The sequence below is a fragment of the Squalius cephalus genome, assembly GCF_949319135.1.
Source record: "Squalius cephalus genome assembly, chromosome: 3".
Lineage (NCBI taxonomy): Eukaryota > Metazoa > Chordata > Actinopteri > Cypriniformes > Leuciscidae > Squalius > Squalius cephalus.
The window spans coordinates 57,243,418-57,260,633 of NC_137124.1; the positions used below are offsets into that span (position 1 = coordinate 57,243,418).

The following is a 17,216-nucleotide window of genomic DNA, read 5'->3' on the forward strand; positions in this document are numbered from 1 at the left end:
CCTTTGTCCTCTGCCCCTCAGCTGTAGAGATCAGAGGAAACAACGTCTGTTAGTGCAACCTGAGGAGGAAATCTGCTGATGTCAGATATGGACAAGAGATGACTGGTTCCAGTTGTGTAACTAATCTGATCTAGTGTCGCCCTGCAGACTTTGTTTCACCTCAAAATCAACTGGACCAAAAGAGCAAGGACGACTCGACCAAACAAAAAGAGAGGGAGGCTGAGTGGAGGCGCCATGTCCCATTTATTAATACATTTTGAATAAATCCATTAATACCTGTATTGATACATTTTTTAATACATTAGATTGTAATCATATTATTATACCCATGATTCACCCTGGCCTCTGAACTAGGACTGCTAGACTGAAACATGTTGACACTGAACATTATCCAGACAGAAACCCTGAATGTTTTCCTCCAACAACATGGTCAAACCTTTCACTATGTGAGCCTGAAGAAGAAATAGGCGAAACGTGTTGCTCACAATAAAGGCTGTAAAGTCAGATCAGTGTGCTGTAGCTTGTTTTTTTTACTTTTCTTGGATTCATCCTGCCATCCACCGGCACCTAATTGTTGTTGCTGTGCTTGGGGAATTTCTTGTTTTATGGTCAAGCTTTACTTTGTTGTTGTTTTGTAACCAAGATGGCGGCTCCGTGGACGCCTTTCTGCTTTCAGTACCGTACTACTGTCTTTACTTGTAACAATAAACTTTTAGCTTTTTTACATACATTTCATTGTATTCTTCACTTTTAATGTTGCTCTTGTTAGCACTCTTATATTTAGTAAATTATCTCTCTTGAAAAATCAGGGTAATGCAGCATTTCACTACACATCGTGTTTGTAGTCTCGGTTTTTACTCGGCAGGACTGTTCCTGAGTGTCCCAAGGATCTCCTCCAGTTTGGCCTCCATCCTTTTTTGGCTGGCCTCCATCAGTTTCAGTCTGGCGCTGATGGTAGAGATGTCGGGCACAGCTTGGCCTATATCAGTCACTGGGACATCCCTGAGGTCCATCTTTTTTTCACATCGATCCCCACCCCAACCCTCAGGACACTCACACAGATGTTCGTTGGTGCCTTCCAGCAGCATCTTGCACTCTCCTCTGTCACATGTATTATCACTGCAGGGGGTGATTCTTCCAGAAAAATAGATAGAGATCCTGCTGTAGGTTCCACCCGTCAGACAATCTAAATGAATCAGGGTTTCTGGGACTAGACCAACGTCATAGTTATAAACGTTATTTATCATTTTAACAGGAACACCAACTAAGTCATGAAGACACTGCAATATTTCCTGTGGATAAGTATCACAATATACAGGGACTCCGATTCCTGTACCAGTATTTTTTCTATAACAATCATCCACATCAAACATTATTTTTAGTGCACGGCCTTTCTCTTCTGGATTCCGAATGTTACCCACAGCAACAGTGATCTTGCCCACAGGGATCTTAGTCAGATCATAAAGGATGTGATATGTTTCCTGGGCTGAGTCATAAACCAGCACCACCCAGTTGTACCAGTTGTACTTCTCATCCAGTTTATTCTTCACCTGAACAGCGATGTCTGTTTTGTTGTCAGGACTGTTTGCTTTGCTGATCTCCTCCACATCCTTTATCATGTACTGCTTATAGTTGTCCAAGCAGAACTCCACAGCTGATTTCTGAGCTTTGTAGACCATCTTGAACATCTCTGTGTGTTCGGCTTCTTTGCCTGATGGCTTTAAGCCGATCAGATTCCAGTAGACCTGGTTGAGGACCATCCCCTTCCACAGCAAGCTGCTGAAATAGAGGTTATATTTGCCGATTTCAGGAATGCCACATTTAAACTTCTTCTTCAGCAGCTCGTTGAGGTTTCCACTGAGAGACGTGCTGCTGACCGTCAGGTAAAGGTAGAGGTTGGCCACACTGGCCTCAGTGGCTGTGTTCTCATAGTAGCTGGTGAATACCTCTGCCAGACGGAGTTTGGTCTCCTCACTATCTACCAACTCACTGTTCTTAAGAAACTCATTGAACTTCTTCCAGGCATTGAGGATGCGGACCTCGTCTTGAGAGTAAACGCTTGCGTAGTTGAACCACTCCACGTCTGTTGCCAGGTTGGAGATCTGGATGGAGAGAGAGTCCAGCTTCCTGTTGACCTCAGCAAACAGCTCCTTTTGAGCGTCTTCCTGAGGGGTGAAGTTCAAGACCACGATGATAACAGAGGACACTAGAGATCCGATACCGGGCGCCAGGCTGGCAAAGTTGGCGAGGCCCTTCATCACCGCTGACAACTTATTGGGGTCAATCTTTTCAATAACTTCTTTGACAACTGTGAGGGTGTCTTTTACCACCTGTGAAGATGCTTCCACGTCCCCTTTCAGGTCTCTCTTCACCCTGTAGGGTGGAGACAGATCAGCTGAGGTGGGGTCATGTGACTCTGCTGAGGAGGTTGTCCAGTAGAGAAGAAGGATGAATGAAGCCAACAGCATCGGGGCAGGCAGCCGAGGGAACGCCATGACTGCAAAACACACAACAGAAATTTAGGACATGAAATAACCTTCTAAATGTTGTACAGCCAAGACTTTGGGTCGGACTGAGAGACTCAAAGCATCTGAAATGATTCCTGTAAAAATCTGGTTTATTTAGAAACCCTAACCCAGTAATTAAAGACATTTGGTTTATTTGTGTATTTCGTCCACCTATTGCAAATTATTTGCTAAATTAAAGTCTAATGCATGCGGTTCCAGCTTTCTTACAGTGCAGATTCTTTGCTGCAGTTCCAGTTCAAAGAGGAGTGGAGACGTTGTGTAAATTGTTGGCACTCAACACATGGTTCTAAACAGCATGTACTGTCCATTCAGTGCATTTCATCGATAATTTCAACCTTTTCTGGGACCACAGACAGATGGACTTCGCCTTAAAAAGTCAGGTGTAAAATTGTTCAGCTCCACCCTATTTTACTTCATGTGTCAGTCATCTGTTCCCTCTGCCAAGGACAGGAGAAGAGGAATCAAAACAAAAACAAGGCATAACACAACACTCCAGAAACGCTGAAGGAAAGCCACCTCAGCCCCCACTGGAAAAGAGCTGTTATCATGGGAGAAATCAGAACCAAAAGGAAGAGTCTCCACCCCCTTCACTAAAAACCACATTTGAGGATGCACCTTCTTCAGCACCCCAAACCCCATCCAGGTCACACTTATCTCCAAACAACCTTTCTCCTTCCTCTTCCCTGTTGGAGTTCACTGACCACATTAAAAAGAGCTGGTTATTGCTGGGACCAAACTCACCCTTGCCTCGCCCTACTCCAATGTCCTCTCCCCTAAATACCCCTCACCGTCCACTTACACCAATACCCAATAGTCCTCAGCCAGTTTTGACACGTGTCACATATACAGCATCCGGCCCCTCCCCCCACCCAACGGCATCAAAATTGCCCTGTTTCCCCAGCCTGCTAAAAGCACAGCACAAAATAACTGATATGTGTTTGGTCCAGGCTACAAGGAAAATGACAAGCTGTGTCCTGTTAGCTTTTTAATTTCCTTTCTTGATAGGTATTAGATAAACAATAATTAAGAAACAGTAAGCACTCAACACATTCTGCAAGTTTAGCATCAATTCCTCATCAGCCACAGCCTGTTGCAAAAAGGGGGGCAGAGAATGTTTTTACCACACTAAATATAGCTTTACTAAATATAAGGTCAAGACCACACGACAAACCCGGACTCCCTTGTTCTCTGTGACTTTAACAAAGGAAACCTCAGCCAAGAACTCCCCAGATACAGACAGTTTATAAAGTGTCCAAACAGAGAAGAGACCACTTTGGATCACTGCTACACTACAGTTAGCAGTGCCTATCACGCCGTCACACACGCTCCACTGGGACACTCTGATCACGTCATGATCCACCTGATTCCTGATGTCAACCAATCCCATTTGGGTATGAATTGTGGAGCTTTTCATCACCATCAGGTAGGGCTGGGCGATTTTTTCGATTTTTTCGATTAATTCGAATTTACGTTTTAAGACGATTTTTTTTATCATTAAATCGAGGTATCGCGATTTTTTAATAAAAAAAAAAAAAAATAGATATTGTAATTGCACCAATGGCAGAATAATCACAGCCGTCACCATGTTAACCCGGGACGGAACCACAATCGCCGTCCCCGCGCAACAGGGCCACAACGGGCGGCACGTCACCATGGTTACAGATGGCAAAGAGATGCATTTTTCCTTCCTTTCCAACAGGGATGCAAACAGCGCGCTTTTCGGCGCCTCCCGCTTTTTTCACGTCAGTTTGGGTGACAAATTCATCTGAAGCCTATTTCATAGCTTAATGTGAGGGACAGAAGTCTATTTAAATCATTAAAGTTTACGAAAACTCGTTTTCCCTCCTCTGCGGCTGTCAATCATTCTCCATTCGGTATTCAAACAGCGCGCGCGCCTCGTCCGGTTACAGCAGCATACATGCACGGTAAAACTCTCTCCAATATGATATTCACATTATAATGCTTGATCTGCAGAGAAAAGGTTGTGGATTTGCATAAAATGACTTTATTTTGTTGGAGTTTGTTGCTGTTTTTAAACGACTCGCGCTACCGTGTGCCTGTTAGATCACACACATCACAAGGACTAAATCGGCATCAAACGCACAATAACTGGAATTTAAAACTGTGAAGAAACAAATGATCAATAAACTGTTGGACTGACAGACACTAGGATTTGTGCTCTCGACATTTCTTCGCTTTGTGCCGTGAACTTTTAAATGCGCACTTGTGCAGCGCAGTTTATTAGCATGCTTTATGTTTGCACGATGGTCTACAAAGTGTTTTTTTTTTTTTTTTTTTACTGTTGAAAATTTGCATAACTTTTTGAGTTGAATGATGTAATGTTTACATTGGTTAAAATGGTTATTTTCTTACTATATATTCAGAAGTATTTAATGTTTCATTCAAATTGCACAATATTTACTTTCATATTTCATTCAAATCTTCTGCAAAGATATTTAACTCGTGAATTTGTTTTACATTTATTTACACCTTGTTGACCAAGTATGGCATGGCCATTAAAAATACAATGTTCCTTAACCAAATGGTTTTTCAAGTTACTTACAAAGAGAATGTTACTTAAGTCATGTTGTTGTAATGTTTTAAGCTGACTAGTTACACAATAAAAAAAAAATCGAAATCGAAATCGTGAATCGGTCAAACTTTATGAAAAAACCTAGATTTTTTTTTTTTGCCATATCGCCCAGCCCTACCATCAGGGTACATGTACTGTATATTATGAGCCCTATTGTGGAATGCACACATAGTATCCCCCCTCTAGTACGTTCTGCACTATGTTCGAAGGCAGTGGTTCTCAAACTTTTTTACACGTTAAGGACCCCTAAACTGACACATATTAGACCACGGGCCCCAGTTTGACAAGATTTTTTTTTCCAGGGTCCCCCATCTGATAGAGATTTTGCATTTAGAATCAAAAACAGTTTTATTGCCAAGTAAGTTAACAATTTTCTTTGGTGATTTATATAAAAATAAAGTAAAAAATTGACAAAATATAAAGGAATCATAAAGGATATGTAAGAATATGTTTGTGCAGTGATATCTGCACAAACATGGTCTGATCGATTGCTCCTGTCTGCCTCGCTGCCTGCTGTGAGTGTGTTTGCTTCGGTGCTGTAAGCTCCGTCTTAGCCTCGTATTTCCTTGTTTTGAACCATCATTTACTACAATTTCTAGTTGTTTATACTACTACTAAATACAGCTTACCCAACATCTCAGATTAACCTGACATCGCTAGCTTCCGTTACTACTAGCACAACACGCTAGTAATTCGCTAGCCTGCTAACGCGCCACCCGTGCGCTCAGCTATTTTTATTTATTTATTTATTTATTTTTCTCTCGCGCGCTCGCGCCTTTGAGTTCATAAAAGCTCAGGTGAGTAAGAATCACTCAACAAACACGGTGAGTAATGTCTTGTTCTGTTATTGTCACCTGCACTTCATGTCACATGTTTAGCATAGACTTCTCTGTTGGCAATATAGGATTTATATGTGATAAATGCAAGGAGACAGTTAGGCTGACAGAGAAGATTTCAGAACTAGAAACACGCATCCAAACTTTAATTGAGGATAGTAAGAGTGCTAGAGCTTCAGATACTATTTTGGATGCGCCTAGCATAGTGAACTCTTTACATGAGTCGGTTCCAGCTGAATTAGTGCCTGCGTAGCCAGGCAAATGGGTGACAGTGAGGGATCGCTCTAGTCGCGGATCAAAAAACCACTCTTCCGTTCCGATTACCATAACAAATCGATTTGCCCCGCTCAGTGAAACACCCACTGAGAATGATTGTGCCCTAGTTATTGGCGATTCTATTACACGGAATGTGAAAATAGAGACACCAACCACCATAGTCACATGTTTGCCGGGAGCCAGAGTGCCTGACATCAAAGCAAATTTAAAAGTGCTGGCTAATGCTAATCGTAAATTCTCTAAGATCATTATTCACGTCGGCAGACTCGGCACTAATGATGTTCGACTCCGCCAGTCGGAGATCACCAAAATGAATATTAAAGAGGTGTGTGAACTCGCAAGTACGATGTCAAGCACTGTAATTTGCTCTGGCCCCCTTCCTGTTCGCAGGAGTGATGAGATAGTTAGTAGATTGTGTTCGCTTAACGGTTGGCTGTCTAAGTGGTGTCCGCAACATAATATAGAATTTATAGACAATTGGAAAAGTTTTTGGGGCAAACCTGACCTGTTGAAAAGAGATGGTATTCATCCCTCCTGGGATGGTGCTGCTCTTCTCTCTAGTAATATGGCTCATAGTCTTAGAGCTCAAACATGACAATCTGGGGCTCAGGTCAGGAAGCAGACAGACTGGCTAAACCGACCGTCTGCTAGCGGCCTCGCGTCACCCAGGTCAGATAAATCCCATCACATAGAGCCTCTTTCACCTAGCTATCATCATATAGAGACTGTGTCTGTTCCCCGAATTTGGAAATCCAAAAAAACGTTTAAACCCATCTAAGGTTAAAAATTTAATTGATGTTCAACAAATAAAAAACAGCTAAAATACATATGAGCAAATGCTAAAGCTTGGGTTGCTGAATATTCGATCGCTTACTTCAAAAGCACTCATTGTTAATGATATGATTTCAGATAATAACCTAGATGTGCTGTGTTTGACAGAAACCTGGCTAAAACCAAACGATTACATTACTTTAAATGAGTCCACCCCCGCAAAATTACTGTTATAAACATGAGCCTCGTCTGAAACGCAAAGGGGGAGGAGTTGCTGTAATCTATAGTAATATTTTCAAAACCACTAAGAAATCAAGTTTTAAATATAATTATTTTGAAGTGTTAGTACTTAATGTAAAAATATATAGTATAAATGATAAATCACGTTTGAGATTTGTGCTGGCTACTGTATACAGGCCACCAGGGCACCATAAAGATTTTATCAAAGAATTTGCGGACTTTCTATCAGAATTAATATTGACTGCAGATAAAGTACTAATTGTTGGTGATTTTAATATACATATCGATAATGAAAAAGATGCATTGGGATTGGCATTTAAAGACATTGTAAACTCAACTGGAGTTAGACAACACGTGTCAGGACCTACTCATCGTCGTAATCATACTCTAGATCTAATATTATCACATGGAATAGATGTTGATGCCATTGAAATTCTGCAGCAGAGCGATGACATCTCAGATCATTATCTAGTCTCGTGTAAACTTCATTTAGCCAAGGGTGCAAAGCCGACTCCGTGTTTCAAGTATGTTAGACCTATCACTTCTGCCACTAAAGATTGCTTTATCAATAATATTCCTGATCAGTTTCATCATCTCAGCATCCCAGATAGCTTAGAAGAACTCGATATTGCAACAGAAACTTTTAACTCTCTCTTTTCCAGTACTTTAGACACAGTTGCTCCGTTGCGCTTAAAGAAGATTAAAGAAAATAGTCTAACGCCGTGGTACAACGAGCACACTCGGGCCCTTAAGAGAGCAGCCAGAAAAATGGAGCGCAACTGGAAGAAAACAAAACTAGAGGTATTTCGCATTTCATGGAAAGAGAGAGCTCAATTGCTTACAGAGAGGCCTTAAAAGCTGCTAGATCTGCTTATTTTTCAACCCTATTAGAAGAAAATAAACATAATCCTAGGTATTTATTTGAAACGGTGGCTAAACTAACGAAAAAGAAAGCTTCAAGCACCGAAGTTTCCAAGCAGCACAGCAGTAATGACTTTATTAACTTCTTCACTTATAAGATTGATAATATCAGGGAGAAAATTATAACTATGCAACCGTCTACTACAGTATCGCATCAGGCAGTGCATTGTAGTCTCCCGGAGGAAAAATTTGATTCGTTCGTTGCTATAGAAGAGGAAGAATTTACTAAACTCGTTAAATCATCTAAATCTACAACATGTATGTTAGACCCTATACCGACTAAGCTACTGAAAGAAATACTTCCAGAGGTCATAGATCCTCTTCTTAATATCATTAATTCATCTTTGTCTCTAGGATACGTACCAAAAAACTTTAAGCTGGCTATGATTAAACCGCTTGTTAAAAAAACGCAACTTGATCCTACAGAATTAGTCAATTACAGGCCGATCTCAAATCTACCTTTTCTGTCAAAGATATTAGAAAAAGCAGTATCTTCACAACTGTGTTCCTTTCTTGAAATAAATGATATCTGTGAGGATTTTCAGTCAGGATTTAGACCGTACCATAGTACCGAGACGGCTCTCGTTAGAGTTACAAATGATTTGCTCTTATCATCCGATCGTGGTTGTGTCTCGCTATTAGTGTTACTCGATCTTAGTGCTGCATTTGATACTATCGACCACAACATTCTTTTAAATAGACTCGAAAATTATGTTGGCATTAGTGGAATTGCACTAGCATGGTTTAAATCATACTTATCTGGGGTGCGTTCTCCGATAACGTTGTCTCTTAGCGCGCTACGAAGACTCAAAAGGTACACCTTAACTACAGGTATACCTTTCCTACGTGTGTTCTCCGAACTATACCTTAGGATGTTGCTTAAGGTAAACCTTCTTAAGTTCGACCTTAGCAGGCGCTGTCCATGGTGGAGGCGCTGAATAGGTTGATATCGATGCCTCGATGATCGATTGTGCGCTCTTTCCTTCACAGCGGTATAGGTAAAGTATTGAGAAAACAATGTTCTTTATAAAGAAGCGTTTTAGAAATAGTACAAACTGCATTTATCGGGGCTCATTGAAATATGTACATGCAGAAATAAATATGAGTATGTGTTTATAATTTAGCAAGTGTGCAATCCCAAACCCTCACGGCCATAAGTGTGTTAATGTTCTCCACAACGTATGCTGATTATCCACCAGCCATGTAGTTGACATAGCCTACACTAACTGGCTCCGCGGACGGCGCCGTCTTTGATTTAAAACAAGTACTTGCTGTCTCGCTGCCATAGCTATAAAGTTTGTGCAATTCATCTTTCTTTATATAGACTCCTAAGCCTTTTCTGTCAAATGGTTCGCCAGCTGATGTGCCTTAGGATTAAAAAAGCTAACAACCATTAGTGTATGGAAACTTTATTAATGAAAACACTTCCATATACACTGGGTGTAGGCTATAACAACTTAAGTATTTTATGTGTAAAATTTTAAAGTAAAGTAAAAATGTAATTTTAATACTAAATCAGATTTTATATTAAATGTTCATATAAAATGTTCTATGTGTAATTAAACTGCAATGTAAAAAAGCTTTTTGCGTAGTGGCCACTAGCGGTATGAACCGTCAGCAGCGATAAGGTATAGCTAAGAGTGCTCCAGACCAACCTTACGAACGTATGACTTACAGAAGGTATACTTAACTAAGAAGGTTTCGGAAACCACGTATTAACGATAAGGTACTTCTTAAGGTACAACTTAAGAACGACGTAGCGTTAAGGTAGTTTCGGAGAACGCACCCCTGACCGTTATCAGTTTGTAGCAGTAAATGAAGAGATGTCTCATCGATCACAAGTTCAGTATGGCGTACCACAAGGCTCAGTACTAGGACCGCTGCTGTTCACTCTGTACATGCTACCATTAGGAGATATCATTAGGAAACATGGAATTAGCTTTCACTGTTATGCCGACGATACTCAGCTCTATATTTCCTCAAAACCTAACGAAACTTACCAATTCACAAAATTAACGGAATGCATAGCGGATATAAAAAATTGGATGACTCGTAATTTCCTACTTCTAAATTCTGAAAAAACAGAGTTTCTAATTATTGGACAAAAAACTTCCTCACGTAATAACCTAGAATACTGTCTAACACTTGATGGCTGCTCTGTTAAGTCTTCGTCGTCGGTTAGGAACCTGGGTGTGCTCTTTGATACCAATCTTTCATTTGAAAGTCACGTGTCTAGTATCTGTAAAACTGCATTTTTCCATCTTAAAAATATATCTAAATTACGTCATATGCTCTCATTGACAAATGCGGAACAATTAGTTCATGTGTTCATGACCCTCAAGGCTAGATTATTGTAATGCTCTACTGGGTGGTTGCCCTGCACGCTTAATAAACAAACTACAGCTAGTTCAAAACGCAGCAGCTCGAGTTCTTACCAGAACCAGGAAGTATGACCATATTAGCCCGGTTCTGTCAAAACTGCGCTGGCTCCCTATTAAACATCGCATCAATTTTAAAATATTGCTGATCACGTACAAAGCACTAAATGGTTTAGCTCCGCAGTACTTGAGCGAGCTCTTAACGCATTATAGTCCTTCACGTCTATTGCGATCTCAAAATTCTGGCCAGTTGATAATACCTAGAATATCAAAATCGACTGCTGGCGGTAGATCCTTCTCCTATTTAGCACCAAAACTTTGGAACAGCCTTCCTACCATTGTCCGGGAAGCAGACACACTTTGTCAGTTCAAAGCTAGACTAAAAACACATCTCTTTGACCTAGCTTTCACATAATACATTATAGACTTTAGATTCAATATTAGGCTGCATAGATTAGGTCAGCTGGAACCGGGAACACTTCCCATAAATCCTGATGTACTCGTTACATCATAAGAAGAATGGCATCTACGCTAATTTTAGTGTCTTTGTTTATCCCGAGGTTTTCCCGCAGCCTGCCGGATCCAGGCCGTATCCAGATCTGATGAAGGACCTGCGCCTGGACCCGATGACAATGCAGTGCTGAAGTGCCAACTAGTCTCTCCCTATGGAGGATCCCTTTACCACTCTACAGATAAAGCGTTGTCGGGAAACTCAATTCGCGTATCTACCCCAAATTGATAAAATAAAATAAAATTCTGTATCAAAAATTATAGGGAAACACCAGTACTTTGTTTAGGCTTGGTTTGTAGGGAATTACAAACCTGCGTACATATATTCAAACGCACATAACTATAGAACCAATTCTTAATGTGCATGTGAACGCCATCAGCGTTTATCACAGGTTCGCGTTTAAAGTCTATGTAGAGAGAATTGGGTCGTCTTAGCGGCCCCTAATTTAATAAAAAATTATTGTTGTGACGGAAGCGAATCAATCATAACTAACCTTAGCTGGAAAATAACTTTACTAAAGAACCGCTATAAAGCCAAAACAACCTCTGTTACCTTAAATTATACGTTTATCTCTGTAAAGCTGCTTTGAAACAATCTACATTGTTAAAAGCGCTATATAAATGAAGATGGCTTGACTTGACTTGATATGCAAAATACTGACAGTGTAAAGGGGTGGGGGTCTGAGAGAGTGTCTGTTTGTGTCCGGGGTGGGAGGGGTCACCTCAGAGTCCTGGAGGCCTACAGGTCTTTGAATGGTGAAAGATTGGATGGTGTGTCTGATTGGTTTAGATTGGTAGATGTTTTATTACAGAAAGTGCATGAAACCCATGACTGAAATAGTAATCGTGTTATTATGGATGGAATTATTATGGAAAAAAAAAAAACTATTCCCCTTATTGCTGAGGACCCCTGGGGGTTTGTTTTTGAAATGAAAATGTGTTTTTTAATGCTTGTTTTTTATTGCTTTAACTTGCTGGATGATATACCCAAACCATCTTCTGGCAATGATGTTAGTCAATCTAACTCAGTTACTTCTCTAATTTTATGTTTTTGTAAATGACGAGGCAGTTTTTAATTTGAAAAGAAAAACATTGTTTAACAATCTGTTGACACTGGAATGTATGGGGTGGGGAATTTGCAGTAACATGTTAGTTTAAGTTTAAAGGGACACTCCACCCATTTGCATTAAGCTTTGCATTGTTAGAAACCCAGTCATACTATTGAATGGTCGTGCAACACTCTCTCATTTTCCCCTGAGACGGGAGAAATCCGTTATTTACCTTTTACACTTCCTCCTACAATGACGCAAAAATCGTCATTTTGCGTCATTGTAGGAGGAAGTGTAAGAGGGGGGGATTTCTGTTGAGACTACAAGCACTAGTTCCTCATCTTTCCCAGGGGGCGGGACCCGCTCACGCTACAGACCTATTACAGATCAGTGGGTGGGACTTTACTCTCTGAAACTGAAAGCAATATCCTCCATCTTGTTTGAAGCTAAGCTAACAGGCGCTGTGGAGACAGATGTAAAGTAATGACAATAGCGGAGGAGAGTGCTCAATATGATATAGAAGAAGAGGATTTCGGAAGTTTGATGCTTGAATCAGGTGTTTGTGGCTACCTTTACAAGCCGCATTATAGCGAAGAGCAGCCGAGGCAGAAGACCTGCCTGCCGCGGACGAGGAGCCCGGACTGGCTCGAGTTAGGGCGGACTGGTGGCGCCGGTGATCTCACTAGGCAACTCATAGACTGTAAGATGCAACTACGAACACAGAGATAGAGTCCGTCTGCGGCAAAGAATTTCAACGATGACAATTTCTCCTGGACGAAATCTCTGAATCAGACGAGGACACGGACGTTTGTGTTGAGAACTATCCTAGTTTCGCACCGCATATGTTCTGAATGAACATCCAGGTACCATGCAATAATTCACCTTTTCGAAAGAAATACAAACGAGGAGTAATGCACTAATGAGTTCGCCAACTAACTAGACATTTTGTGTGAATGGGAAATGAATTTCAAGCTCTGGTGGTAGCTAGCCTTGTAGACGGAAGAGTGATTTCTCTTATAGGCAGATATCATAGACAGTAAAAGAAATGGACACAGCGACCCCATTGGAACTCAATTGAGACAAGTGAAGCCCATTTTTAGCGATTTCTTAGCACTTCCTTTCCTGACGCGCAGACTCGAACCGAGCAAAGCGTTACACGGACCACGTGAGCAACCCGTCTGTCTTCTAGTAGCTGTGCCAAGAGAAATCTGAATCATTCCCTTCCGAATCTTGCAGAGACGGAGAGTGTGAGTAGGAATTGTCCATGAGCAGGAGCAGGATCAACTTTTGCTAGGTATTCTGATTAATTATATTGTCATTTTGCCTCTACGTCCCCCCGATTGCCAGCGAGCTTCTCCTCCTGTCCATACGGTAATCTCTCTAATGTGCGACAAAGAGGCGCTTGGTTATGACGCAATCGTTAGCCTACTTTTACAAAAACTGCTTCTACGGGGCCATAACATAAGCTACAAGGTAATGGAGCATTTTATACATTGTCGCACGCCCGCCGACAGGGGGGACAAACGGGTCTGTTGTCCCGGGCCCAGGTTAGAGGGGGGGCCCAGAACTGGGCCCTCATTCAATTATGGAATAATTGAAAATTATTTTGTTTAAATAGGCCTATTTGTGGAAATAAATATGTAATATTTGAGTTACATAAAAGCTTTTTATTTGTTTTCTTCCTTATTGTCCTTGAAATAGTGGTCAAGAACCCCTCCACCCCCCAACACAAAAATGGTTTGGCCACTGATCAAAATTTGATGTTGTCATTTGATTTGAAGTTCAGTTCAGTTCAGTTCAAAATGTCTGATCAGCTCAAGTCCGGTGCTCAGAAAAGGAAAGAAAAGAGGAGAAGAAGAGAAGAAGAAAATAGAGCCCTGGGAGATTTTCTAAACAAATATTTAAAAAAAGGTGGTGACGGTGAAGCTGTAACTAGTAAAGTCAACGTAGAGCAAGGTAAGAAACAGCGCAGCCAACGTTTACGAGACTTGTTAGGGGTTTTCCTGCATTGAATTTTTTTTTTTTAAGCAAATTTTTTTTGTCCTGCCAAAGCCTTATTTGATCGGTGAGTTATGTAGAATAGAATGAATTCGACTGCTGCGCTTGACAGGGCGATAACGAGCAGAGAGAGCCCCGGCCGCGCGCGCGCACTAACGTCTTCAAACAACACCAGCGCTGTCTTGCGCTCTCTCCCTCGCGCATATTAATCAGTCAACTGACACGATAGTAAAAGGTCGGAAGACCGCAGTTGCACGTGGAGCATTGGGAGATTTTTCCTCTTGAATTATTCACAATTTCAGTAAACGAAAAAACCTATCCAGTGATGAAATGTTTTCTGTGTTGACACAAATCTTGTGCGATGTCCTAAACACCCGAGATAATCACACAATGCGTGCCGTATACGCAAACGAATGACTCCTTTGAACCATTCACTTTAATGAATGGTTAAAACAACTGATCTGTCCAACACTGAATTGGTGTATAAAAAAATCGGTCACACTTTACAATAATGTTTCATTTATTAAAGGTGCTCTAAGCGATGTCTAAGCGTTTTTTAGGCCATTTTTTTTGTCACATACAGCAAACATCTCCTCACCATCCGCTAGCTGCCTGTCCCCTGAACACACTGTATAAAAAAAAAACGCGGTCTCTGTAGACAACCCAAGCTCCACAAACAGCAAGAAAAACCAACTGGGCTCATCCGCACCACGAAACATAACAAACTGCTCCAGCCAATAACCGACAAGAAGGATCTGGGGTGGGGTTTGGGGGGTTAGTGCGCGGATGAGGAGGAGGGAGGGTCCAGCTAGCCTCCATTTTGTTTGACAATGCTTTAAACGTCAACTAGAAGTGAGGTCACCCAACATCACTTAGAGCACCTTTAAACTATAGTTAACTACATTAGTTAACATAGGCTACTATTAATAAACTGCACTTCTACAGCATTGTTAATTTTCATTTTGATATTTAGGCTATTAATAGCCTACATTATTGAAATCAAAAGTTGTATTTGTTAACATAGTTAATGCAGAGGATAGGAAGAGCAAGGGAAAAGGAGAGATCTGGGCGCGGGGGGGGCCCATCTAAGATTATCTCGTCCCGGGCCCAGGCAAAACTGTCAGCTGGCCTGCATTGTCGTGTTTCTTTAGAAATAAAAAATGGACAAATGGAGTCTTCAAACGCCTCAGATGTAAAGTTATTCGCTGTCAAAGTGACGCCAAAATGAATGGAAGTCAATGGGATTGCTAACGCAAGTGAAGTTCCGCTCAAGATGGCGGCACCCGGCCGACTTCAACTTCCGGTCGACTTCCTTCCCGCTTGGCAGATATGCGCTTTCTGGATTAGTGGGAGTGGCTTGCGGAGCTGTGCAATGTGGTGCATTGTGGGAGTTGTTGTCTTTCATACAAATGCGTCCTGAAGTTATTTTTTGTCTTTCCTCGGTCACGAAGGCACCAAATTCAAAATTTATTTTACATTTCGACTACATATATGACCCACTTTAAATAAAAAACAATGTTCAAATGGGTGGAATGCCCCTTTAAATGTGTAAATGGGTCTAATTGAAGAATTTGTGTGAATTTTGCCGTTTCCCACTGGTCACTATTATGGCCGAGTATAAAACCTAATATTTCACTAACTTAACCAACATAAAATCAAAAAGGGCATAAAGTTTGTGTGTAAGGGTGGTCTAAGGAGTAAAATGCATGTACTCATATCGCTAGGAAAAATTTGGGGTTAAACGGGCTAAGCAGTTTACCAGTGAAGCTGTAGAGGATCTTCAGGCTTGTTTGGACTGCACTGACTGGGATGTTTTCAGGACTGCTACCAACAGTCTGGATGAGTTTACAGAGGCTGTGACGTCCCACATCAGCTTCTGTGAGGACAGCTGTATACCAACACGCACCAGGGTGAGTTATAACTCTCAGAAAACTGCAGGTCTGCTGAAACTTTAAAATCAAGACAGAAGATTTTTCTTTTTACCACTGCCTTTAATAAAATTTAAAGCTGTAGATTAGTAACTTACACTGCACTGTAAACTGTTTTACCCTGTTTTTATTTTCTATTTTACCCCTTTAAAAATAGTATTTCAATGTCTTTTTCAATTTCCCTATGTTGCTTTTATGTTTTATGTAAAGCACTTTGAATTTCCTTGTTTTTGTAATGTGCTATATGACATCCATTTTTGCAGAAAAGAATTCCATCATGATGATTTTAATGCAAATATTCAGTTTTCTGAACTTGTTTTACTTGGACAATCAATGAAACACACAGTTTGTGCAGAGATGGACTGACCTTGGCCTGTTTGTTAAAGGGATAGTTCACCCAAAAATGAAAATGCTGTCATCATTTACTCTCCCTCAATTTGTTCCAAACCTGTATGACTTTCTTTCTTCTGCTGAACACAGAAGAAGATATTTTAAAGAAGGATGGTAATTAAACAGTTGCTGGTCCCCATTGACTTCCATGATAGTATTTTTTTTTTTTCCTACTATGGAAGTCAATGGGGTCCATCAGTCGTTTGGTTACCGACTTTCTTCAAAATATCTTCTTTTGTGTTCAGCAGAAGAAAGAAAGTCATACAGGTTTGGAACAACTTGAGGAAGAGTAAATGATGACAGCATTTTCATTTTTGGGTGAACTATCCCTTTAAATATTTGTTTAAAGGTTTTGTGTCATGTTTTTTTTCTGGGTTGTTTAAAAAGCCCAAACCCCTCAATGGTTCCACCTGGACTGTCACAGTGTTTGTTCAACAGCATTGCAAAAGGTTCCTGAAGAAAGATTGCCACAGTCAGTGGAGTCGAAAAGAAAGTGTATGAATTCAGTGTGTCATCCTGATAAAAAATTGCTTCAACTGAACTAAAGGTAAATTTCATTGTAATTTATTTTTCATATCATAATATCTTTATAAACAGAGAGATGTTGCTGTGGTATAAAGGGTGGTAGAGCACATTTTGAATCACTATATCTTCTTGAAAAATGTGTTGAACTTCACCTGTTAAAGCCACCTCCACCACTAGTGTAGTTATGTTATGCTAAATAAAATCCACTAGATGTTGCTGTGTCTTTACGTAGCACACCTCATCAGTTCACTTCCTTACAGGTAGTTAGAAACA

The 17,216-nt window shown here is 40.8% G+C and overlaps 1 protein-coding gene across 1 annotated transcript; it reads right to left on the reverse strand.

Annotated features, from left to right (window-relative positions):
• Window positions 1–521: 521 nt before the first annotated feature.
• LOC307154816 (uncharacterized protein) lies at window positions 522–16,043 on the reverse strand. Its single transcript, XM_079864935.1, has 2 exons — window positions 15,860–16,043; window positions 522–2,497 (listed from the first exon to the last, which is right to left on the reverse strand). Exon 2 carries the CDS (start codon window positions 2,493–2,495, stop codon window positions 855–857), a length of 1,641 nt encoding a protein of 546 aa, XP_079721061.1. The 5' UTR covers window positions 2,496–2,497; window positions 15,860–16,043; the 3' UTR covers window positions 522–854.
• Between the last annotated feature and the right edge of the window lie 1,173 nt (window positions 16,044–17,216).

Bases quoted from the DNA above. Each gene is read 5' to 3' on its own strand.
- LOC307154816 (XM_079864935.1), bottom strand. From the start codon at position 2,495: ATGGCGTTCCCTCGGCTGCCTGCCCCGATGCTGTTGGCTTCATTCATC.